The 26,410-nt window shown below is 36.9% G+C and overlaps 1 protein-coding gene across 1 annotated transcript in view; it reads right to left on the reverse strand.

The window, feature by feature from the left end:
- The window catches only part of LOC6561355, a 63,686-nt gene that overhangs the window by 25,398 nt on the left and 11,878 nt on the right, over nucleotides 1–26,410 (reverse strand). The window contains exon 2 of the mRNA XM_032736596.2: nucleotides 13,033–13,750. Within this exon, the coding sequence (XP_032592487.1) occupies nucleotides 13,033–13,102 (70 nt within the window). The 5' untranslated portion in view covers nucleotides 13,103–13,750. The remainder of the gene's footprint in view (nucleotides 1–13,032; nucleotides 13,751–26,410) is intronic.

Consider the following 26,410-nt stretch of genomic DNA (forward strand, 5'->3'; position numbering starts at 1 on the left):
GCGCAGCCATCAAATGCAGAGTTGACGACGAATTTGAGAGATTTATGACTGCCCGCCCGTCCCACTTGCATCTTGGCTTTTGGACAGACTCTTAAAATCCTGCTATATATATAACCATGGGCAAAATTCGCAGTACAAATTATGTGTTTAGCTGTGAAAGTTTAATTACAATTTGCGTCATGCTGATGGATATTGAGGGGAGTGATTAATGCCTTAATCCTTTGCGATTGTCTGGTGACTTGAGTAGTGCTCAAATTTATTAATTATGGGTAATTAATTTGCGTGTAATGTGGATTAGAGCAAATGGAACGAGTCATTTGACAGGGCCCCGAATACGCATAGTGTATGGGATATTTGAAATGTGAATAGAGGTTTCTCGAATCTGTTCAATAGTGTGGATTCAAAAATATACTTTCAGGCTTAGAAAATCTTGAAATTAGTTTATATTTGACAATAAAATTGACAGTACTGCCCCACTGCGTTCACAATTATCGCCTTCAACTGGAGTGTCAAATTTGGGACAGGTTTCAATTAAAATGCCAAACAATAGCAACATGCCGAGCAATAAGGTTAGCTACATATATACTGAATACATATATATATATATATACATATATATGTATGTGTGTGTATGTAGTATAATGTATATTGCAGTAGCCCTGTTTGTGTATTTACATTCTGCTTGGGCCGAAAACTGTGAACAGCCTGACAAAACAACCGGCGGCAATTGCGTGCAGCCGAATGGAACATTTTAAGCAAATTATTTGTAATCATCCCGTTGGCACCTAAATAAACAAACAAAAAGCGACCATTTTTTGGGCGGACCGGTTTTTGGTCAACCGACTAAAATACGCTGGATTTCAGCCCTGTTTGCCATTTAATTTCACTTTGTGTGTTTGTGTATGCGTGTGTGTGTGTGTGTGTGTGTGTGTGTGTGTGTGTGTGTGTGTGTGTGTGTGTGTGTGTGTGTGTGTGTGTGTGTGTGTGTGTCTGCTGTTTAGTGTGCGTGCGCGTGTCGACTATTTCACTTTAGCCAAACAAAGGAGCGCTCAAAAATGTTAACAAAATATAAACAAAAATGCAGGAAAGCAAACGAGACACAGAATGTCAAGCTAAGAAGGAAGAGGAAGAGTGTGATAATATAATAACACAGTTTGAGGCGGACTGCTTAAAAACTTTGTGTGTAAACATTTTTTGGTCAGTTTGCTGTTTAATTTATTAAGTTACTATAATAAACACTTGTCGAAATTAAAGTTAGGTGCTAGATATGGCAGAAAGATAAGAATGGAGAGAGTGACATGGAAAATAATTATAGTAAATAAGTTCATTGTCTTAAATATTATTTTGTCGCTTAAAAAATGGAGAGGCAATAAAAATTGTTAAGAATATTGTTCCTTATTTATATGTGGACAAAAAACAATTTTGAAACAATGTACAAATTTTAAATAAAATTTATATTACGGTAACATATTAAATAGAATAAAATTAAAAGCGAGCAATTAAATAAAACATTTTATAAACAATGAAAATATCATAAATATTTCGTGACCAAGATTTTTTAGCTTTAAATGTAAATAAATTTAAATTCTCATTGGCTCCCAGTTAGTTATTGGCTCCATGTTTTCTATTTTCAATAATAGTTCAACAATTTATATGTTTATTTGAAATTTGTATCATATTTTTCATCATATTTTCAATGTGTTGAAACCAGTTGAGCTAAGGTCCTATTAAAGTTGTAAAGAGATCTCGATAATTACACTCTTATCAGCAGGCATTTATAAATGTTCACGCACACATGTTCGCATCGTCGTATATTGGCATGGCCACATTTGCTTAGCTAAGCAAACAGAAAGACATTCCCGGCACCCCTTTCTCCCCTTCTCCCATTCTCTCCTTTCCTTTCCTCTCCTCTCCAGGACATACACACTTACTCACACTTTTATGCGTAGATAGTTGGCAATGCGGAAGCACTTGAATTGCTGTAAAGGAGCATGCGTCGCAAGGGGGGGAGAGAGTGCAAGTGTGTGTGTGTGTGTATGTGTGTGTGGGGAGAAAGGACTCCTCGGCACCCGTTTGCACATATGTTTATAATGGCTCTTTGTAACTGCCACCAACTATGTGAGCACCCAAAGGGTGAGGAGAGAGGTTCAGCAGACCATTGTCATCCCATTGGTGTTCTCTGTTTGTTGTTACTATATGGAAAAAAAAAGTAGAGTAGAGCGAGTCCTTTTACTTTCAGTATGAATTTGTAGCGTATTTAAATAATTGAAGCAAACAATACTAATGAGATCAAGAGTAGTTTTCGTTTTAATTATAATCTGAGATCTTTTTTCTATAAATGCGAATGCGAGTTTAATGAGCTTTCTCGCCGTTCCTTCAAAATATCTCTGCATGATCGTAGGAGAACTAATCTTAGCAATATTTTATATCAATTTTCGTTTGCATTCTGTTTGTATTTTATATGGGTATCATAAAATAATAGAATGTATAAAAAAAACCATGTCGAAAATTGGTGTAAGTTTTTCCACAATCTTAGGGTATTTGTTAGTTGTATTCGAGCATTCTTTTTTTTTTTTTTGTATGCCCGACTGTTGTTCTTTTTTATTGTTCTGTCGCCGTGTCTCGTGTACTTTAATTGTGCCCTTACTGCAGTATTGTTAGCACACACACATGCTATTCCTTCCTCCTCCCCTAATCCATCGCTTCTTCACCTCTTCCGTTTGCTCTAACGGCGCTATGTGATAGGGACAGGAAGTCAATGACTTTGTCGCTTGCCGCTGAGCCGTTTATATAAATAGAGCTGTTAGCACTAGTTTTTAGTGGGACCAACATGACGGTCATTGTCGTTGCTGTTGTTGTTGTTGTTGTTATTGTTGTTTTAATTATGCGACTTTTGCCACTTGGTCGAAACACGCAAGCCTTAACGTATACGGAACCTGTGCCGGAGCATTAAGTCATTAAGTTTTATTTGTTACATAGCGCCAGGCGCAAGGCGTTATGTGGGCCTTGTTAGGGTTAATCATTAGGGTTAATTGTTTACATTCAAGCGCGATGTTGTAAGGCATTTAAATTACTGCAGTTACGTGCGAAATACGAAAGAGAAAGGGATAGAGCCAAATAAGGGAAAGATAGAGCAAGAGAGAGGAGGCACCAATACATAACATAAATCATTGTTGGCATTTTTAAATTGGCTTTTGTGCCGACACATTCCGCTGATCAGGATTAAGAGCAGGGCAGGACAGGACAGGCTGGGTAGGGCACATAGCGACCGGAGAAAGGCAGCTGCCCACGTAGCATCCAGCAGAATCAGAACTCAGGGCGAACTGAACTGGCAGCAGATTCATTCCGGGCATAAATATATGAACGTACTGCAGGTCAGCGGAAATTTAACAAAAATTGACTCTATTTGAATAAGCCCTGGGCGTGAGGAACAGCAGCAACAGCAGCAACAGCACAAAATGACGATGAAAGCAGAATATGAAGTAAACGCGAAAAAGGGAAATGCAAAGTACAAAGTGAACGAAATACAGCATAGAGTGCAGTGACAGCAGTTCCATAAAGCAGATCATAAGTTTGTTGAATGTCAATTGTAGAAATCATTTCAAATCCACATAAGAAAGAATGGTCAATTAACACTTACATTGCTCTTATGCGCTTCATTTTTCGTCACAATGCTATCCGCTTTATTTCCTTATTTATCTAAAATACTCTGATAAATTAGATTTATTTGTTAATGATATTTTTTTGTCATTTTTCATCTAACCAATTTTAAAATTGAATTTAATTTGTGACTATAAAATAGACTTTTATTCTTTAACCCTTTTTTTTATAAATTTCTGTCACATTTTTGGTACGCAAGATATAAATACATTTTATTTAGCTTCTTTGTAGTTATAATCGATATATGGATTTAACTTTCTTCCTTAATTCTTAATTCAAGTTACCCAAAAATATGTTTTGTCGAAATTTGTGCCTTCAGGTTTTGCACCCAAGCAAATCAAATTATACTTTTGGTCTGGCATGGCGAATCCTTTGGATCTGCACTTCCACCCACTCACCCTAAGATTGGCAATGTTGTCAATAGATAAGTTTCCGCCAAGCATTTCTTCGATAACTTTGGCAAATACTCGACTTAGTCGTCGTCGTTGGAAGGACGCAAAATGCAATTGCTGTCAATTGTAGCGTAGAAATTCGCATGCAACATAAAATTATGAGTAATGCCGCAAGGCAGCCCAAAGGCGAAAAACTTTTCGTTGTACCAACAACAACAACAACAACAATAACTGCAACAACGACAACAATTGTTGGACGAGCAACGTCTTTTGGGAAAAACTTTTGCCCGTATTTCTGTAGATTGTGGCACGCCCCCACCCACCTTCCCCACCCATCTAAGCCGCCCATGCCATAGCCAGTGTTGAGCTGTCTAATGCATTGATTGATGAGCATGTCATGAACTTATGACATTGATAGTTATAAATTATTATTATTTCGACATTGTGCTTTTTGCAGAAATAAACGTTGAAAACTTTTTCATCTGCTCCATCAAATTCTTCATCGTTTCTGTTTCTTTTCTCACTTTTTCTTCTTATTTTTTTTTGTCTCCGCTGCATAAAACATTTGACAACTAATTGACATTTAAAGTGCGACCAGAACAGACTGTGCTGCTGGTCGAGTCATTCAAATGTTATCTGAAAAAAAAAAGAGAAGCTTTTCCCTAGTCATCGGTTTGTCTCGTCCTCATCTCGCCTTCCTTATGGCTGTTCTTCGGCACAAACAATGACAGAATAGATAGATAGATTCACAATCCACAATGCAGAGCTGAACCATTTGAATGGCATGTTTTGTTGCTGTTGATTTTTATTGTTATCAATAAGCCATGGAATTTAGGCGTGGGAGGTGGGGAGAACTTTGAATGGGCTGACGAATACTATGAGAAGCTATTTTTCCACACAAAACCAAAAGGCAACTCATTAAACAGAAGACAACGATGACGAAGATGATGATGATGTTGATGTTGATGTTACTGGGAATTGTCATGAAAACAACAGGCTGGAAAATAATGCTCGAGAATTCATAAGAATGGTAAAGTCAAGACTTTCATATAACTCAAAGGCAATAAAAACTTGTATTTGGTAGACTGGGCTAAAATATTGATTAAATACTTTCAAAAGGATATGATGAGTTGATAGACCCCGATGGGGAAGTTGTGCTTGGGTACAGTAGACAGCAACTAACTTTTGTTTGTTTAAACATTGTTGACCTTTTTGGTAACAAATAAAAGTAGACAACATTCACCTAAAATTCGCTTACAGCTTAGTTCAACACATAGAATCATGGAATAATTTAATATAAATAAATAAATAATATAAATCACTATCAAGCCTGCAATTGTCACTCAAAAATTAGCACAAAATCAGAATACATTTTAATTTTTATTATATTTAATTCTGTTCATCGATATTCAATTAATAAAAGTTTACATAGTAAACACTTTTTATCTAGTGCAACGCACAACTTTACCTAAATTGGGAACTGTTATTATGCAAAGCCATCAACATTTTATAGTCCCAGTTCCTGTTCCACCGCCACATACAAAATGACCAAACACATTTCCTGTTTCGCGGAGTTTTCTTTGTTTTTTATTTTATTTTTTTGCCATTTTGCCTTTCGACCACTTTCTGATGTCCAACGCTTTGGTTGCGGCCACTTTTGGGCCGTTGCTTTTGCTGTTTATCATTTTGGCATCTTCATTGCTGTCATTAAGAGCGCATTACCCAGTCCCTGCCCCACACCTGCCACCGCACCTGACGTTTTTATAAATGTTTCAAAAATATACACACACACAAGTAGAGGGAAAGGGAGAGAACTACATAGCTCTAGTCTCTGCTGGGCTGGCAATATTTATAAAGAGAAATTTGATAAATGCTTCTTGGGGGTTTATTTAATGTGCGCCAAGTGCGTTCATTGTGCGAAATAATAATAAAAAGAAGAAAAAAGCGCTAAAGAAACCAGAGTCCCACAGAGCCACAAATAAACTCTAAAAAAAAAAAAAACAACGACAACAAAGAAACAGTTAGAGGTACGCCATATTTTATAATGGAATCTTTTCGGCCTGTTCTGTCGGTAAAAGTTGCCCAATTTTTAAAGTGATTTTAATGTGCTGCGGCTTTTCCTCAGCTTTTGAGAGTTTGAGTTATTGACAAAGTTTGCATTACAGTGGCTGCTCTGTAATTGTTGTGCAAATTAACTACATACATACGAGTATACTGAGCCATACGTTGTACTTTTGATATGTTAAAGTTGTCTATAAGAAAATGCAACTAGAAAATATTTAATGGTTGTATCTCGGAATCATTGATATTTTTAGATAAAGAAAATGTTTGAATTTTAAACCTAATAATTTCAATACCAGATCTATGCTGTCTTCTGGCCTGCTTTTAGATAATTCGGATATAAATGTATATTATTTATTTCTTTAAATAAAAAACTCTTCTCTTCTGATGTTGCCAAGAAGTAGAAGTTTCTTCGAATATTTTGTGGACACGCTGTTCTGCTTGCCTGAAATTAATTTTTATAAAATCGACTTCTTTGAATTTGTTTTTCTTAAATTAGTAGTCTTCGTTTTACTGATAATATTTTATCACGACAGTGCTTCATGTTAATTGTTTTTTCTTTCTCTCCCCGTCCTCTGCTTTGCTACATTATTTAGTTAACTTTCAGGCTGAATATATATTCAAGCAAATAACATATTTAATTATAATTATTCAGAGCATTCTCGGGTCTATGAATACACAATGTCCGGCATATATACACAGGCTACCGAATCCACGGCAACCCAAGACCCGCAAAAACTCAAAAGCGCCACAAACACATCCATCAATTGTTAGGAGTGTAAATAAACACACAAATATGAATATTATTTATAGGGATGTGGTTATGTATATGTATATGTATATGTATATGTATATGTATATGTATATGTATATGTATATGTATATGTATATGTATATGTATATGTATATGTATATGTATATGTATATGTATATGTATATGTATATGTATATGTATATGTATATGTATATGTATATGTATATGTATATGTATATGTATATGTATATGTATATGTATATGTATATGTATATGTATATGTATATGTATATGTATATGTATATGTATATGTATATGTATATGTATATGTATATGTATATGTATATGTATATGTATATGTATATGTATATGTATATGTATATGTATATGTATATGTATATGTATATGTATATGTATATGTATATGTATATGTATATGTATATGTATATGTATATGTATATGTATATGTATATGTATATGTATATGTATATGTATATGTATATGTATATGTATATGTATATGTATATGTATATGTATATGTATATGTATATGTATATGTATATGTATATGTATATGTATATGTATATGTATATGTATATGTATATGTATATGTATATGTATATGTATATGTATATGTATATGTATATGTATATGTATATGTATATGTATATGTATATGTATATGTATATGTATATGTATATGTATATGTATATGTATATGTATATGTATATGTATATGTATATGTATATGTATATGTATATGTATATGTATATGTATATGTATATGTATATGTATATGTATATGTATATGTATATGTATATGTATATGTATATGTATATGTATATGTATATGTATATGTATATGTATATGTATATGTATATGTATATGTATATGTATATGTATATGTATATGTATATGTATATGTATATGTATATGTATATGTATATGTATATGTATATGTATATGTATATGTATATGTATATGTATATGTATATGTATATGTATATGTATATGTATATGTATATGTATATGTATACTCATTTGAGGCGTCACGTCTGCGGCCTGTTGATGACGATTATGATGAGCATTTAATGATAGCTTCCATCCACAGACGCCTGTGCGGCTGCTGCTCCTGATGACGGTGATGATGATAATGATGATGGGAATCTGTTGCAGACGCTTTCCAAGAGCTGACGCCAACTCCAATGGGAGCGCTTACTTCAAGAGTCAAAACTTGATTCTCTTGTGCCACGCGCACATGCTATACATGCCAGCATAGGACGCATGAAAGAAAATTTTCATCAAATTTTCTGCATATTCATCAAAATTTGTTTGTTTTTGTTTAAGTGGATTTCGCTCATGCCTCGGCTCATATCTACTTGGCTCTTTTTTGTTGTTTGTTTATATTTTCATATAATTTTTATTGCTTCATTTTTTTTATTTTTATTTTTATTAAATTTTTTTTTTTGGAACAGCGAATGTGGCAAGTGCGCGCTGATGACGCATAATACTCTAGTGGCTGTGAATAGGTATTCCATTCGTTCGCAGTTTTTTATTATTCGGGATACGCCGAACTACTTAAAACTTTTCATACTCCTGTGTATCTCGTATGTGGTTATTCGAATATGAATAGCGGATTAAATGCTGCATATATTTTCAACATTACGACTTTCATTTTTTTACGGCTTTCAATGATTTTAATGTAATATATCTGAAAATACGAAATTCCGCGAAAATTTATGATATCTGAAGGCAAACTTTTATATTTTGAAATAGCCAATCAAATAAACTCATGAGAAAGAATTATAAAATTATTATAAAATTCAATCCGCAATAAATTTCTATGTTTTCTAAACAACTTTTCACAAGTCAATAAAACTAAATACAAACTACAAATAGCTTTGCTTTGTGATTTTTGGTTGTAAACAACAATTACGTATATTTTGCTATACGCAAAATGTTGAATTTACAAAAGAGTTTTAAATTCGGTTCCGAAACAATAAATAGCAAAATGTTAAGGTTTTTCTTCTTTTTTTTTGATGCTTGGATTATATTCTTTAAGCTCTGAGCTTCTTAGACTCAATGCCAACAGCAAGAACCGAACAATAGCAATAGCTTACACATAAAAAATGAGAATGGCAAGGGGAGTAGCAGTTGGGGTTTGGGTCGAAGTTGTGGTTGTTCCGAGGTTTTATGTGTGAGCACAAATTAAAAAGCTAACCGCAAAACTGCAGGACTTCAGGCTGTCAGACAAAGAACATGGGGAGTTCAGTGCAAAATACTTCAGCATACAGTGCATATAATTTGCAAAAACAAAAACTGCATAGAATAACAGCAACAACAACGGTCGCTTGTTGGTCATGCAAATAAAATAATTATTTTAAATTGCTAGCAAAAATATTTAAGCATTTGTAATTGGCAGCAGGCATAACAACAACATCAACAATAACAACAAACGGGTAACTCATTCCCTTTGCTGTTGTTGTTGTGTTTTTCGTATTTTTATAACATTTTTTTTAGCCAGACGCTAAAAAGTGTGCTCCGATTTCACTTCAAACTCACGCCAACCGCCCCACAACAACAGCCGCCGCCATTGTCTGGCCGCATTAGCTCTTGGACCAGTGAGCCAGCAGCATCACCAACAACAACAATAACGACACCAACAACTGCAACAACACAAGCATAACAAAACATTTCACATCCTATGCCGGTGAGAACTTAATGAAAAGAAGAAAAAAAAAAAGCGGTGGAGAAAAAACATTAACAAAGGCGAAGCGACAAAGAACTTTGTGGAGAGGTGGCAACGCTGGCAGCTGAGCTGAGCAGAGCTCAAGCTGGGGGATTTGGCTGGGTGTATTTCTTGAGAACGGTAACGCATTCAACAGCTTGGAAGTAATAGACCCAAACAAAAACACAACTCAACACTGTCAACAATTGTCCACAAAAAAAAAACAAAAAAAAAAACAAGGAAGAAAGAAAACACCAAATAGGGAATTTGTGCGGGGAGAATAGTAAATAAAAATGAAAAAGTAACGGAAGTAATATACTGAAGTTAAAATACTCTGGCTAATTTATTATTAAATTTACTGAAAAATAAGATCATTTTATTTTAATTAATGGTTGAGTTTGTTCAAAATTTCTGTAGAACCAAATAATTTATTTCAATGACTAATATATCAAGTGCTTAATTATGATAACAAAATATAAATACAACATATGGCAACTTGTATACCTTATAAAGTTTAAAAATCTGCTTCAATACGTCACACAATGCTTAACAGAATAATAATGCCCACTGCCAGAGTATCTTACGAGTTGTCGAGAGCAGCTTCTTCAGATTATTTAACGAGCTGGAGCACAAAATATGTGTGCTTGACTTTAAAAGGAAAAGTTCCCTAAATTAATTGTTTCTGGCACATTTACTTAATTGGGATTTCTATTTTTAGAATCTTTGACACGTATATTTTAAATCAATTGCATTAACGTAACCCAAAGTCCCAAAGTTTTCAGCTCTCAATATTTCAATCAATCAAAGAGATTTTTTTTTTGTTTTAGCATTCCAAGGACCATGATATTGAATACCATCAATAACAATAATTTTCATAAATATGATAAGACATAAATCACAAAAGTAGCAGGCGCCACAAAGTGCCACGACCAGAATCAGGTCTAGGAACTGGGTGCTGCAACCAGAACAGGATTTCAGCTGCCACTTGGTCATGCGAGGCACGCGCGCGCATAGCGCTGGTGCGTCGGCTGGCGGGAATTGCAAGGGGGGTAGGGGGACAAGAGCCAAGGCTTGCTAAGCAGCAGACCTCATATACCCAACACGAACGGAAGAGGGGAGCGGGACAGGGAACACAGGACGCGGGACGTCTGGTGACGCCGTCACGCGGCGCTGTCATAGCGCAATAAAAATAAAAATCTAATTAGTATGCCGTTGACAGTTTAATCGTGATTACGCTGGCAAAAATTTCCACAAAACAGAAAAAACGCAACGAGCGAACAACAAAGCGGAAGAGGAAGAGGGCAGCAAAGTGGGGATGTGGGTAGAGGCAGGGGCGCAAAAAGAATCGTCAACATGCCAACAGTTGATTTTTGTTGCTCTCCATTTTGTTGCTGTTTTTTGGACGTTGTTCTTGGCATTTCCGGCAGTCGTCGCGAACACTGCGTGCCTGCCACAACAAGTCCATGTGAGTGTGTATGTGCGTGTGTATGTGTGTGCGTGTGTGTTGGTGTGTATGTGGTCCGTGTGTCAAAAGTTTAGTTTAGCTGCAAAATGAGTAAAGGCGACGGCTATTCCATGAGGAAGGCTTAATTTAAGCAAGGAAGTTAAAGTAGAATAATTAAATAATTTGAACAATTAGAACAATTACAATAAAATAGATGACTTAAATCTTAATATATATTTGTGCTATAAGCTTAACAAATAACATAACGTTTAAGATTCGTTATTGAACGGAGAAATTCTTAAAAATATATTTTATCTATATTTTTTTTGTTCGAGTTCTTGACAAAACGCTCCAAGTACAAACGCTTCTAAAAACCTTTATGCTCGTCCGAGCAAAGATCTGTAAGTTTCTGTAGCCTGACATCGGTTTTAAACAAACATTTTGTCTTCAACATTATTGTACCAATATTTAGTCTAACACTTTTTCAAAATTCGTGAAGCAAATTTTCAAACTTATCACGTTCATAATATTATATTATATTCAAATATACATAAGTTTCAATGTAACCTCGCGTATATTTTTGTTTGCAACATACGTGCGGCACTCACTCTTTCCCTCTAGATGCCTACCGCTTCCCGTCTCCTCTATAACTAGTGCCCACTGCCCTCTCTAAGTTGGCCATTGAAATGCGTGTCTAGTGAAGGATATGCGCGACGTGATTGGAATTTTAAAACAGGCGTCAAAACTACGCTCAACTCTGTGTATTTAAGAGAGTGTGTGGGTGATTGTGTGTGTGTGTGTGTGTGTGGGTGTGTGTGTGTGAGGGCAACCTAAAAATATGACCAACTTGTGGCAACGTCACTTGCCAGCATGTCAGTCAAGAGTCAACAGAGTCAAAATCAAGCTGTTGTGTAGCTTTGCTCCAGACAGGAAACGGAAGTCGCATTGATGAATTGCCTACCGCCCACAAGCTTCAAATGCAGCACACTTGTAGATGGTGAAACGACTTTCAAGTTCAACTCAGTGTGCAACGGCTTTTCAGTTTTTTAATATAAAATGCTGAATGGGATCTGCGTTATAAAGTGGAGATTTATAAAGGAGCCGCCTCTGCATTTACGACTCTAAAACATACGTATAAAAATATTAAGCGAAAGCTTGTCGTAAAAAATGCGGAGCTAAGCCGGCCAAATATAAAACGTTATTAAAGCTAACGGAAATGCAGACAAAATGACAAGTCATTGCATCCACTTAGCCGAAAGCGTCAGACAGCGACGATGAATCATGAAGAGCGGAATAACTGAACTCAAATGAACTTTCCATGGGGTCGTTTCAGACAAACCAGCTGGAGCCTAGCTTCAAATTACAATATTTAAAAATTCAAAAATGTGCCCTGTTGGACACTGGAAATTGGCGGGTTGGTAAGTCATAAAATACGCAGACGGGAAATTAGGTATATGCCTGGGCAATGCGATTCCTAACTATCACCTGAGAACTGCAAGAAAATTTAAGAGCTCCACTCACGTAGCCCAAAGAAAAACTTATTTATTGACATGTATATTTTAATTCATATTTGTCTAACAATTTTAGAGTCTTTCAGACATAAAATATATATTTTAAATATTTGTATTGAATAATTTAATTTAATGAATAAATAATTCATATTTAAAACAAGTCTCTTTATCGAAGAGAAATAACATTCGCATTGACTATTTGGAACACCGATTAATTTGTGGCTTTCAATATTTGAACTCATTTTGCTGCACCGCACACAAAAGTTTGAGGTTGTTTATGGCATTTTTGTGGTTTATCCATTTGCCAGTGAGAGCTAAAATCGAGCAAACTGTGCAAAGTTATAAAGCGAAAGGCTGAAACCACAACATTATGAAACCACAAAAAGAGATAAGTGACCCAGAAATCCAATTACTGTATATGAGCTTTCGTGAGTTAATTGTCCGATACAATGGCACTCTGGTCACACTGTTTACACACTCACCTGGCAGTGCTGTTAGGCAGGCGATGCAAATAATGAAAGTCTTGCACAGTTTTATACTTGGCAGCTGCATCCTGTTAAAGTCGTTTAACAGATTATGCGATGATTATTTTCGTTTTTTAAAGTTTATTTGTTTTACGTTTTTTATTGTTAATTTGCCCGCACGACCTTTTTAACCGCAACGATTTGTAGCCATATATGCGAACAATATCCGTAGTTGTAACCACAGAAATCAATTTTTACATTTGCAATCTCGTGTTTAGTGTTCTTTTTTCCCGCAGTCGCAATTTCCTTTTTTTTTAATTATTATTTACTTCGTTTTTTCTGGTTGGTTTTCTATTTTGCGGTTGTACTTAATGCATATATGATATCTGAAAGCGCTTTTGTTGAATTCCGTTTTGAGCTTTGCTTCAATTGCCAGTCACAATTAGCAGTCAGCTACACAGTGCCTCACATACGATTTCGCTCACGTATTGAGTTTCCTGGGCTAGTTCCCTCTGAATTGTGTAAATACGGTTGAGGTTAGCAGAGTTGTGAGTTCTGCATTGAACTCGCTTTGGTTATTTGCATTTTTTCATATCCCTTTTGCCTTTTTTGCATTTTCATTTCCTGTTTGCACTAAAATGCACTTTATTTCGTTAAACGGGAGATTTTTTCTTGTTACTATTTTATTTTATTAAATTGATGATTTCACTTTTCTCTGTTGCCTTTTACATGCCACCTGAAATCAAATAAATAATGTATCAATTATTAGCATTATATACTTTAGGATAATAATTGTTCAAGGGTTTTATTTTATTAAAAGATGTTGTCAATTTAGAAGTATAAAATCTATTGATTAATATCGATTGGACAGATGCTTAAACGTTTGTTTGATATTAATGTTATTATATTTGAATAGTAATAATTATAAAAGTCAAATATTGGAATTATTTCATGAATGATTGATTTATGTTTATCTTTCATGTCTGATCTATCTCACACAATAAATATCCGCTGTTTGGGCATAGTGTCTAATAAAACCAATCATGGTAACAAGTCACAAGACTTAATGCCTCTTTGCCTCAACTGCGCAGAGCTACTATATCATTGGCATAGTCCTTAAGCTGCACAGGCTTTACATGTTCCAGCGAAGAAAAGGCAGCAAGAGGCAAAAAAAAAAAAAGAGTGGTAACCTCACAGTGCATTTTCCGACTGATTTGAAAACCCAAATGCTGCCCATTAGCAAACCAAATACGCACACACGAAAAGCTGATGCCGAATGCTAAAACTTCAACTCCATCACTCTGTCGCGAACCTCAAGCCCCGTTGTCCTTGCCACATTTCTAAAGGGGGTTCCCTTTTGGGCTGGGACTTTACATTTGAAATTGGCAAAATCCAAGCCATGAAATTGTACAACACGATTCTCACATATCGTACATGACACCATTTGCCAAAGATATGGCATCGACTTTGCGCATACATATATGTATGTATTTATGTATGTGTGAGTGTGTGTCTGTGCGCATATGACGCCCTAGAGTGTACCACGCCCACTGTTGGCTTCTTAACATGTCCCAGCGACTGTTGGGCTGAAATTCACTTATGGAAATCGAAGAATCTCGTTGCCGGCTTTTGTTTCCAGGCAGCAACGGTTCGCGACCGAGTCGAAAACTAAACTCATATGAAGTATCAACATTCAGTATTCAATGTAAATCCTTTAAGCTGAAAATGCGCTTGAGAGAACAACACTCACACACACACACACACTCACACACACTCACACACATACACATATACTTATAGACCTCAGATCAGAGCTTCTGATTGCAACTGTGTGAAAAGTGAAAAGTGACTGTGGGCAGGCCAAAGCTGTGGCACGTGGTGGCATGCAACGCCTTTGAATGTATGTTTTTCTTTTATATTTTATTTTTATCTTGTGTGCGACTGATTAGATTTAATGTGAAGTGCCAACTTGAGTTATTATCTATTGTAAAGTACTTGATCATTGTATATCAATTGATTTTCCATTTCAAATACTTTAAGGAGTTCTACAAATTGAAATCCGCGATTTTGACAAATGTGTGAAGCCCGTATTTAAGATTTAAAAGAAATATCGATAGAAATTATATCAATTGTAATCTGTTTTGAAATTTTCATCAAATACTTAGAGCTATATCAAGTTAATTTCTATACTTGAACAGCATTCGTTCAACATTAGTCTTACTACTCAAATCAAAGTTCGCACACAAATTTCGTGAATTGTCGTTAGGGACTGACACATACTAAGCTCGACTTCTTATATGTAGGTTTATACAAATGACTTTGCAACATCTCTCCTATTCATCAGTCACAACATTTACAAATTTCGCAACATAAAACATATTTTCTTCTGCAGCCACCAGAGATGCCGCAGCCAAATGAAAAGAGAGCAAAGTGCTTAAACTTTTTTTCATTTTTTTTTCTTTGGTTTAAACCAGAAAAAGAGGAAGAAGTAGAAGTAGAAGAAGAAAATTTGAGAGCTCAAAATTTATTTGCAAACATTTATTATAGTTACTTTGTTTTATTCTCGTAGAGTACTTTTACTTGTTACAGGGGCACTACGTGGCTATGGCCGGGAAGGACATGGCGGGGAGTTGGGATCAGGACTTACATTGCTTTTTATGCTGCATTGTTTTATAGTCATTCGTTGTTGTCATTGTCTTTGTCTGGGTAATGAAACGCACCGCAAACTTGATAAAAAGGCGACCACAAAAAGCGACTGGCGAAATGCGAATGGAAATGTAACAGACTAGGGTCTGTGTTGGCAATTGCCCCTCCACTTCCCTCTCTCCCACCACCACCCCCACGCCCACGCCTACAGGCACTGTCATCCCCTAGCGAATTAGGGGAAACAAATTAGTTTAAAGATAAGCAGGTTACAAAATATGCCAAAGCATACTTTGTGGCGGCTATCAAACAAAGTGGCGCTCTTGATTAGCCCTAAGAGGGAATATTTTTGTACATTCGCGTGGGTGTGTGTGGTGCTGGTGGTTCTGTAGGGCCATGGGTGTAGTCAGGTAGAGGAAGCGCCGCGCTGTGAGTAAACACAATCAAGCAGCAGACGTTACGTGAAAATGTTGAGCAGCTGTCGATGGAAAATGCAGCGCAAATAGCACAAAACAAACAACACAAGCGACTTGGCCCACAGCGAAGGCGAAAGAGGGAGGCACTAAGAGTGTGAGCAAGATAGCAGCGTGTCCGTAATGCGCCTTTGCCCGAGTGCACTGTAAATACCAAAGCAATTTCCACTGTAAAATTAACAAGCGCCAAACCGCAACAGACGCTGCAGCTCCAGGGGGCCATTGAGCAGAGTGGAACTGTGGGGGGGGTGGTTTAGAGGGGTCGAGGTATCTTCAGTCAACTAACGTGTAGTATGTGTGTTAGTCTTAGTTGCAAGGCAAGTGGCTGCTGCAGCACTTGGTAGCATCCGATTCGGCCTGCTCGATGGTGCAAAATACATAATAAATTCTCACTCTTAATCGTATAATATACACAAACCCTGCCCACCACGCCCATGACTTACTACAACATTTCGCTTCTTCAGTTTCATCCTTTTTTTTTAGCTCTTTTTGTTGGCCTCAAACTCACACGTATGCAATTAAGCTGCCTTGGCTTTTATGCAACTAAACGAGCCGTCTACTTAAACAGTTTTTGCTACCTTCACACACTGAGAGCCCAAATTGTGGATGCCAGTGTGTGTTTCACTGAGAGTGCTTCAAGTTCTGTAGGCTATTTGGCATGCCTGCAGATTGGGGCCTCGTCTCATAGGAGCTGCCACCGAATGACTGAAACTCTTTATAATTCTGTGAGTGAGCATCGCTTATCTAATAAAAAAAAGTTCTCTGACTAAATATACTAAGCTAAAATGCTAAATTAGATTTTCGATTACTTTGTTTTGTCAAATTTCACACTTCAAAGCTTAAAGAGAGATTGTTCAGTCATTTATAGAATGATTCCACTATCAACATATTTTCTGTCCACAAATTGAGCTTTTAGAATCAGATTATCAATAGAAATGAATAATAGATGATTGAATTTGAGTTTTCGTTAACGAACATAATTAAATTAAATATTATAGATTGATTAAGTTTAAGCAATTTATTTGCCACTTCAACTGGTCAGCAGCTACAGTAAACTGAAACCTGAAACAAACCAACGAAAATTAGGTACGTTGAAATAAAATATAAATATATTTCAATTGTTTTAAGCAGACGACAGCAAAGTGTGTATGGAGTGGAAGGCTTAGGGATTGGCAAATAAACTGAGCTTTTAAGTGGCCATCAGGCATACATCACAAACTCGCATTCAATTTTAAATTCGAAGGACACAAACGAGGAGACGCGTTCAATAAATTCGTAAAATAAAATGTGCCAATAAATTGAGTCGAAGCAGTGCGTTCAAAACTAAACTAAAGTCAAATTGAATTAAAATTCAAAGCGCTTAACGGAGAAGCAGCTAGAAAAAGACAAATATACAGAGACAAGGGGTAAGGGGGAGTGAGTGAGAAAGAGATATACAGAAAGAGAGAGAGAGAGAGAGAGAGAGAGAGAGTTGGATAAACTGAGAGAAAAAGAGAGTGCGTTGCTCTGACAGCAGCCTTCAAGTTGTCGCATTTTTCAATAAACTAAACAATTTACGAAAATTGAAGTTTATCTCAATTGTGCAGCTGTTGTTGACAACATTTTGTCCAGCAGCTAACAATGCTTTGTGCTCCCTAACAACCCTCTTTCCCTCAAATCTACCCCCATTCCCGCTCTTAGCTGCACACAGAACTCAATTTGGCAATAAACTGAGCTACTGCACACAGGCTCCGTAACATATTCCCTGTGTGCTGTCCAACACTAGAAGATTGGTAGCGCAAGCGAAAGGAGGGGGAGAGAGAAAAAGGGGGATGCTCAAATGCGCTTAGTTGCTTTATTGGTCAAGCTGTTGTGCGTGGATAAAAACCCTTTTAGTGCACAATTGCTATAAATTTGCTGCGGCCATTATAGGACAGAGCCATGGAGTGGAAGTAGCAGAGGGTTGAGGGGTTGGCGGTGAGTGGTGCTGAATTGGGATAACTCTTATACGAAATGGTTCCATTGTCATGTGTGCGAAACTGTATGTGGGGACACAACGCAAGTCGATTGACGAACGAAGCTTATTTTAATCTCATTTGACAATCCTGTCAAAAGGCTGGCAACTATTTCAGACCCCAGCAGCTGTTGTTGCCTCTTTTCAGTTTGACAAATGAACAATGTGAAAGGGTATTTTATAGGGTAACTATCCGTCTCTCTCCGTTCACTCTCTGGCTCTATCTCTATCTCTCACTTTCTCTCCGCCTCTGCTGCTCACTTCATATCATATAATTTCACCATGATTAACTTTGAAATTTGCATTTGGTTCAGTTCTCGAAATGGGCAGCTCATTTTGTTGACCCCCGCATTTAGTCCAAGTCCTTTGTTATAGGCCAAAAGTCTGAATCTACTTCAACTTCTGCTGCTGCTCCTTTTTTTACTTTGCCATGGTCAGTTCTCTTGGGTTAATTTTGTAATTTTCGCACATGGCCTTTTGGGTACTATAAAGATTATGGTCTTTGGGTTTCGGGTTATGGTTTGGGTTGCTTTGCTTCGTTTGGTTTTCGCCTAAACTTTATGAGCTCTCATGTTTAATTGGAATGGATTGTGTGCTGGGTCAATGGGACGGCATTTCCATACACACACACACACACACACACACACTTTCCAAATGATGTTAAATTGCTGCAAATTAACTAGTGAAGGAGTTCTTCGTAAATTTAAACTGTCCGTAACAGAAACTTTTACTTAACGATGAAAATGATTATTTGGGTGCTTGCACATTCGATGATTAAAATCAATTTGATGCTTATGAAAATTAATTATGTAAGTGGCAACTAGGTGATAGAATTATCAGAAGAGTTGGCATCTCGATTAACTAAATTGATTAAATTGGGATTAAAACTGAGAGAACAAGTGAGAAAAGTTTATATTGAATAACACAATACATAAGATGGAACCTCAAGTGGATAATAAGGATGTATTTAATTTTATTAAAAATACTGTGGAATTTTTCGTGTCTTAGTTTAAAATATCCATCCCTCTTATATTATTTTTATCAAATCGAATTTCAATTATACGAATTTTTTGGTAAAAAATTCATGTTTCGAAGTCAGCTTCTCGGAATGTGGTTTCCTCTACTCGAATTATACATCTAAAACATTTACTTACACTCACAAACACAAACATATATTAAAGTCAGTTGCCATTTGCTAGCATTTCCCAGCAGAATCGATGCCTCTGTTGAAATAATGCGCATCGCATTGTTATTTTTCCATCAGCACAATTTTCAATTCGAATGCTCCACTCGATTTGGTGTGGGTTGTAAGAGGCAGCGGGGATCAGGGGTTGGGGGTCGAACTGGTGTGGATTTGGCAAAACTTTTCGCATAAAATAACACAAGATAAATTGTTAATGCGTCTGTGGGGAGGCGATTAGCGGTAAATGTGCCGAGTTTATTTCGAGTTTTTAGCCAGAGTCTGAGAGTTTTGCCACGGCGTCCAATCCGTCGTATGCGCAATTTAAATAATATTTTCACAAGGTCCCCACTGGCCAGGTCCAAAATGCCAAAAATGCAAGTAAATTCTGTTATTCAGTTTGTTGTTTGCTAAAATCATAGCATATAAACAAAACTTCCGACGCCGAGCTTTGACCAGAAGCTGCAGGAAAAGAAAACGGAAAATTACATTTCTTTCGCTCACGTTGTTATTGGCAGTGCATTTACGGCAAAATAAAGGAGCCGTATATATATATATAGATATATATATATTTCTGCTAATACTGTCTCAGTTACAGTTACAGGCTGGGAGGCAGTGGGGCAATTCAACTGCAACTGGCAATTTATTTCGCTTTACGTTGCTAGGGATTTATGTACCGACTCAAGTGCCCTCAGTCAACTTCACTTCAGGCATGGCAATTGACCAGGCTAAGGACAGAAACTTGCACACACATGAGTCATGCTGCCTGGCTGTGAGTATTCAGGTGTGCAATTGGCAAACGCAGCTTCAACTGTGGGAAATTGCAGCTGCAGTTCATAATAAATCGTTATTTATAATTTGTATTGTAATCGAATGATTTTCTTAACCCCATCATCCAAGCCAATGGAAATTGTTAGTAAAGTGGCAATCAATAATAATGCTGCTTTTGGATAGTTTACAAGTGGTCTTAAAAATCGGCTCAATACACATATTCTAAGATTAAGTGAAATTGATATTAGATTCATCTCAAAGTAGATTCTATCAGGACTTATATCAAAGTAAGATAGGGCAAAATTCATATCATAAGTTGCCTGATCTTTAAATGAAATACAATTTGTAACTGGGATTGTTTTACTTATATTCATTTAATTTCATATGTTTTATATACGAATTATCAGTTTATTATTCTCTAATATGAAACCTGTTAGTATATTCCACCACATTACAGATTACTAGCCCAACTCATTGTTATGATGATCCGAAAGCAAAATAAGAAAAACTCCATAACAAGTAATGCAGATGTAAATTTCAGAAATTCAGCAAAATTATGCAAATAACGTTTATACACTCGCACTGCAAAACTGTACCTAATATCCTGACATGCCCATTCAGTTTACCTGAAGTACATCCACAAATTACTGCATATACGAAAAACCGAAAAATAATAATTAGCAACGTAAATTTCAGAAACTAAAAATGAACAAATATTCCAACCTGACTGTAAATCTGGACTAAAAGTGGGTAATATGAAAATATGAGTGTGTGAAGTGGTGGAAAAAGGGCTGAGCTTACCTAATTTGAAAAGCGAACATAATTTATGGATAATTACATATTTAACTCACACACACGCACACGAGCTCCACAAATTCGCGGCCACAAACTTTTATAGAGATTTTAGAGAGTTTAAAATAATGTTGAAGGTTGCACATTTTTGCATAGTTGTTAATGAAAAATATTAACGGTAAGCAGATCCACAGACTCAACTAAAGCTTAAAGTTTTGGCAGCTACTTAAAGGGAATGCTGAAACTGGAGGATAGCGGTCTCTCTGTTTAGCTGCGGCATAAATAAATGCAACTGTCAGAGGCAGTGGCAAGGAAGAAATGCCAAAAAAAATGAGAAAAAAAAGAGAGAGCAGTGAGCTGATAGCTAGAAGTCTGAAAGCTGCTGGCCAACTGTCAGCGCCGAGTGCAAGTGACAAGTCAGGAGAAGAGCAGGACACGGAATGAGGGTGAAAGCCGGATGCGTCTTCAAGGCAATGGAGGTCAAATACAATTGTGTGTGTGTGTATCCCTTTGTGTTTGTGTGTGTGTGTGTGAGTGTGCCGCCATTTTATTTAGCTCTTTTGTGGCCTGCTGTCTTTTTATGCCAGCGACTTTGGCTTGTTCGCGTTGGAACATATTGTGCATGCCGCTTCCACCAGACTGTTGCATACTTTTGTGCACTCGACTGCGCCTGAGTGACTATGCCTCACAGACTTGAGGCAGCCAACCCCACCCCCTCTACGCAAACGCCACTGTGAAATTACCTAGCTAAAGTTACGTAGCGAATCAGCCATAAAGCAGACAAAGACAAGTAGCTCTAAGTTAGCTGACAGATATTATTATTTATGTGGCTCTCTGTTGGTCTCCACTGACTTTCCTTCTCTCCTTCTCTCTCTCTCTCTCTCTCTCTTACTCTCTAGCTTCGGTGCACTCTCACTGCGTCTCAGTCTTTGCATGCCTGGGTGAGCTTTTAAGTGCAAAATCGTGAAATGGAAACGCTCATTACTCATGCGAGTGCAACTTGGGCAAAAGGCAAAAGTTTTTTTTGAAGTAAACTAGGTGGTCGAGCTGGGTAAAGTAGTCAAAATAGGGCCAACTTGCATAATAAGTTAACAGTTGAAACACCATATTATACTATATATTATAAGATGAATTTAAAACTTGAAAAAGGATTGATGAATTTTGGAAAAAACTTTTCAATCTAGAGTTAGTAAAATACTTATAATACTTAGTAATCAGTTTAAATACTACAAAACAAAAAGAGATAAAAAGATGCAATTGAGTTAAGCATACAAATGCATTTAAGGACTCGAATGGAATTGTTGTTATTTTATGTTAAATATGTTCAACTAATTTAAGCGAAAATCCAGAATTGAGGAGTTGTCGAGGAAACATATTCCAAAATGACTTCGCAAAAACTAAGTAAAACCTAAATAAACTTCAAGAAAACATGTTTACAAAAGTTATGCTTAAGTTAAGTGGCTAAAGAACAACTGGTTATTAAATTTGATTTTTATGTATGCATTCAAATGTGTGTGTTTTATACTCAAAGCCAGCTTCAATATTCCAACAAAAATATTGATTAAAAGTTTGCCAGCTTTTAAGGATTGCACTTAAGAATCCTTTATGATTTATTTGAGGTTTGCTACTGGGACTGGGGCAAAAACTACATATAGCTGCGCACTGTGAGCGTTTCGGGCAATCAAATAAATCACATGCCCGCGTCTAATTAAACTTAAGCTGCGACCCTTAACACTTGAGCTTTCGCCATTGTTTCGCTTGCCCTACTGCCCCCTTGTTGCCGCATGCCGTAGGCTGCGTGCCCGCGCACACATCAACTGATTTGCATACGGCGTTGCTGTGTACGCGAACGCCTACCACGCCAAAGATCAACCGGGGAGCCATTTCGGGCTACAAGGCCCCAACACCCGGCCAGACGACAACGACGTCGACGACGACATTTGAATGTGTCTATGCATATGGGCGTAACTTTGTGCCCACTTTCGCTGCCCCTCCCACACTCCTCTGAGTAGTGGCAACTGTGTCACGCGCGCGTCTGTGTCATGTGTGCCAATTAAAGTCGCGCCACAAACGCCCTACCCCTTCCCTCCCCTCACCAACAAAAAAAAAAAAGAAGAAAGACGGCATGCAACCAAACAAACAAACTAGAACAAACGTTCAAACTTTAAGCACTCGAAAACTCTATACTCTTAGCTGAAAATCTGTGACAGTAATTGTTGAACAATTTATCAAGCGAAGATTCTTCGATTGTAGTGAGATATTAAAGCAATATGTACAATTATTTTATTTAATATTCATCGTATTTTTACATGGCTCAAAGCTATGTCATATGCAGGCTTACAGCATGAATCTCAAGCTTAGCTTACTTTACATAAATTGGCAAGAAAGGGTATTTAGATACAAGTAGCTTGCCTACTGCTGCTGCTGTTGCTTATGCTACTTGGCATAGTCAACTTTTGCTCGTTTCTGCCTTGTTATGCGCATTATTAGCTGTCGTTTATTTTACACAAGCAACTCAGCAAAGCAGTAACGGGAGGAGTATCAGAATGAGGAGGAGGATCAGCAGCTCAGCTCCATGGTGCTTGAAAGTTCTTGTGCACAGCAAATTTCTCTTGTCGTCGTTTGATATGAGGGGGCAGTTCCATCCAAGACCCCATCTTGATGTTTTTGTTGCTGTTATGTGCATATGCCTGGCAGCCACTTGGTTGCCCCTTGAACCGTCCCGCAATTCCCCCATTTAGTCGACGTCGACGTCGTCGTCTTTTTCGTTGTCGTTTTCGCTGCTTTCGTAGTGCTACTTATCTTTGTACATTTAAAGTCATTAGTTGCTGCAGATCTTAAAAGAGCTGCTTTAGCTAAGCTCAGGAAGTGCAGGGGACTCCAAGCCAAAGGACTTGAGCGAAAAAAAAGGAACACAATGTCAGACTTGGGTGAAGTTCAGTGTATGTTGGAAAATGGAAGACTGTCGACTTGCGAAAATGGCAAAAGCAATACAAACAAATTGCATATACTTTTGTAATGTCCGATGGCAGCTGTTAGATGTCCAAGAGCAGGCGAAATAAGACAAAGAGAGACAGAAGAGAGAGAAGAGAGGGAGAGAGAGAGACAGAGAAGGGATAAGAGTAGTGAAGAGTGACAGCAGCTCTAATGAACTATGAAAATGGAAGATGGGAACGCAAAACAAAAGAAATAGAGTTTAGAGCAGACAATACGGAAAAACTGTGGGAAATATGCTGGAAATGGGGATTAAATTTTTTTTAATAAATAAATTAAATACGTTTCAGGATGTTTGATTAAAAACCATTCTTATTTGATTAAAATGCCCTATTCAAATTCCTATACAAAAATAAATAATTTATGGTTATAATGTATTGTATAATTAAATATTGATTTATAAGTATAATGAAAATAGATAAAAACTAATAATTGTTTATTGTGTGATGTCGTCCAAGCAGAAATATGTCGGAGTATATGAAAAATAATAAAAATTCGACGTGTAATCGGCACAAAACATTTTTAAAAATTAGTAAGCTAGTTTCTCTCTTAAAGATCAAACAGCAACATTCAACAAATAGGTGAGTAAGTCAACAGAAAACCAACTAAACTATGTATGAAATCTGCTGTTTGAGTTATCTTCAATATTAACTAGCTGCTACATGCACAGTGCAGCTAAATTAATTACAAAAACAAAAACATGAAAAAGTAATAAAAGAAATAGGAAAGTGAGTTATTCGTTGGTGCTATGTTTCAGTCATGCAGCTGTTGCAAGGATTGTGCAGCACTTTCCAGCGGATTCGTATACGAATTGAGTAGAGTGGCAGCAGCTGCAGTAATGTGGGCAAGGAGTGTGTGGGGCGAGAAAAATTCTAATGCAACTGAAGCGTGTGGCAGTGCAATCGGTAGTTGGTTGAGTTGCTGGGTTGCTTGGTTGCTTGGTCAAGCAACTCGATTCAGTGGCAGGCAGCTCAGTTGCCCCATCGACTATTTTGTAATTTATATGCGCGTATCGATGTCGCCGTTGACGTCGCCTTCCTTCTAGCTGCAGCATCCACGTAATGTAAGCAACCGCAACGAACAAAATCTGACAGGCAGCATTTTTGTGACAAGCGCACAAGTTTCACGCTTCACTGTGCAGCAGAATGACAGCCCAGTGGTGGCAGTGGTGGTAGAGATTGTATTGGGTGTCAAGGGGCAAGCGTCAACAGCAAATGAAAATGGCTGACTGACCTGACCAGGCGCTGGGTTGCAAAGGGGTAGGTCGAGTAGCTGTTAGAAATTGAAAAGTACAATATGTTTGCGATTTGTTTTTTCTTTCATTTTTTTTAGCTATAACGGAGCTGAAAGTGGAGGGAGTTTGACATTGATGGGCGTAAGGGTCAGCTGATAAACCCAAGACAGAGCGGATATTGGAAAACTTCACCTGAAATAATTTAATGAAATATTCAAGAAAAAATAGCACTGCGAAAATTTAAGTATAAATTTGTAATTGGAGAAGAAATCTGTAAGCTAAGAAAATGATTCTACAGATTAGAGAGATTATTAATAGAGAAATGCGGATGAAATCTGTAAATTAAGATAAGGGATTCTCAAAGTATATAGATATGATTTTTCAAAGATGAGCTAATATTATCTATTGAAATGTCAAAATAAAGCTGAAGCTGAAGCCCCAAAGTGCAAAATCTGTATCGCTGTCTGCGAGTTAAATAAAATATAAAATATATGTTTACTTTCTTCAGGCAGTCACAAGTTTCTGAACACACGGCAAACAAGGGGAGGAAACCTTACAACATAAACATATTAAGAACACACGGCTCTCATTTCCAAACTTTTTTAAAGCAAAAGCCGCAAATGGACGTTTTTTTTTTGTACCTTAGATGGGGTAAAAAACTTTTAACCATTTAAAACCGGTGACATTTTTGTGTCTGTGTTTTTTTTTGCGTCTTGCCATCTTTCCGTTCCATTTTGGACCGCCTGCTGGTGCCACTGCTGTGCTTCTTCTTGTTATTATTATTCAGTTACGCGCTGTTTATACATGCGAGATATTCATACATTCATGAATATATATATATATAATGCACGTACTCGTACTCGTATCTTCTTTTGGCGCTGGCCCAACACACACGACGCTCGCCGAGAATTTGCATAAGCACCAACAACAACAGCAACAACAATAACAACAACTCGGGAAGCAAACGAAAAGCATCCGCAGATAGCGCAACGCGACTTGGTTTACTTTTAAATTTGTATTATATGCATTTTTACACACCAACACCCCACACAGCCCAACAGCCAAACAGCCCACAACATACATGTATTTTATTTCCTTTTCTTGTACATGTTTATAAAATTGTCTAAATTCCCACAAGTTGATTTAAACTTTCTTCTTTCTTTCGCTGTGTAAGCGTTACCAAAACTTGAACCTTCCTCCCTTTTGTTAGTTGGCTGCCCAACCTTTACATACTTCTTTACTTGGGTATACTCCAAATGTTGGCTAATCTTGTAACATTTAACTATACTTTATAATAATAATGTATTTTTTATAAC

The sequence above is a fragment of the Drosophila grimshawi genome, unplaced genomic scaffold (assembly GCF_018153295.1).
Source record: "Drosophila grimshawi isolate 15287-2541.00 unplaced genomic scaffold, ASM1815329v1 contig_1377, whole genome shotgun sequence".
NCBI lineage: Eukaryota > Metazoa > Arthropoda > Insecta > Diptera > Drosophilidae > Drosophila > Drosophila grimshawi.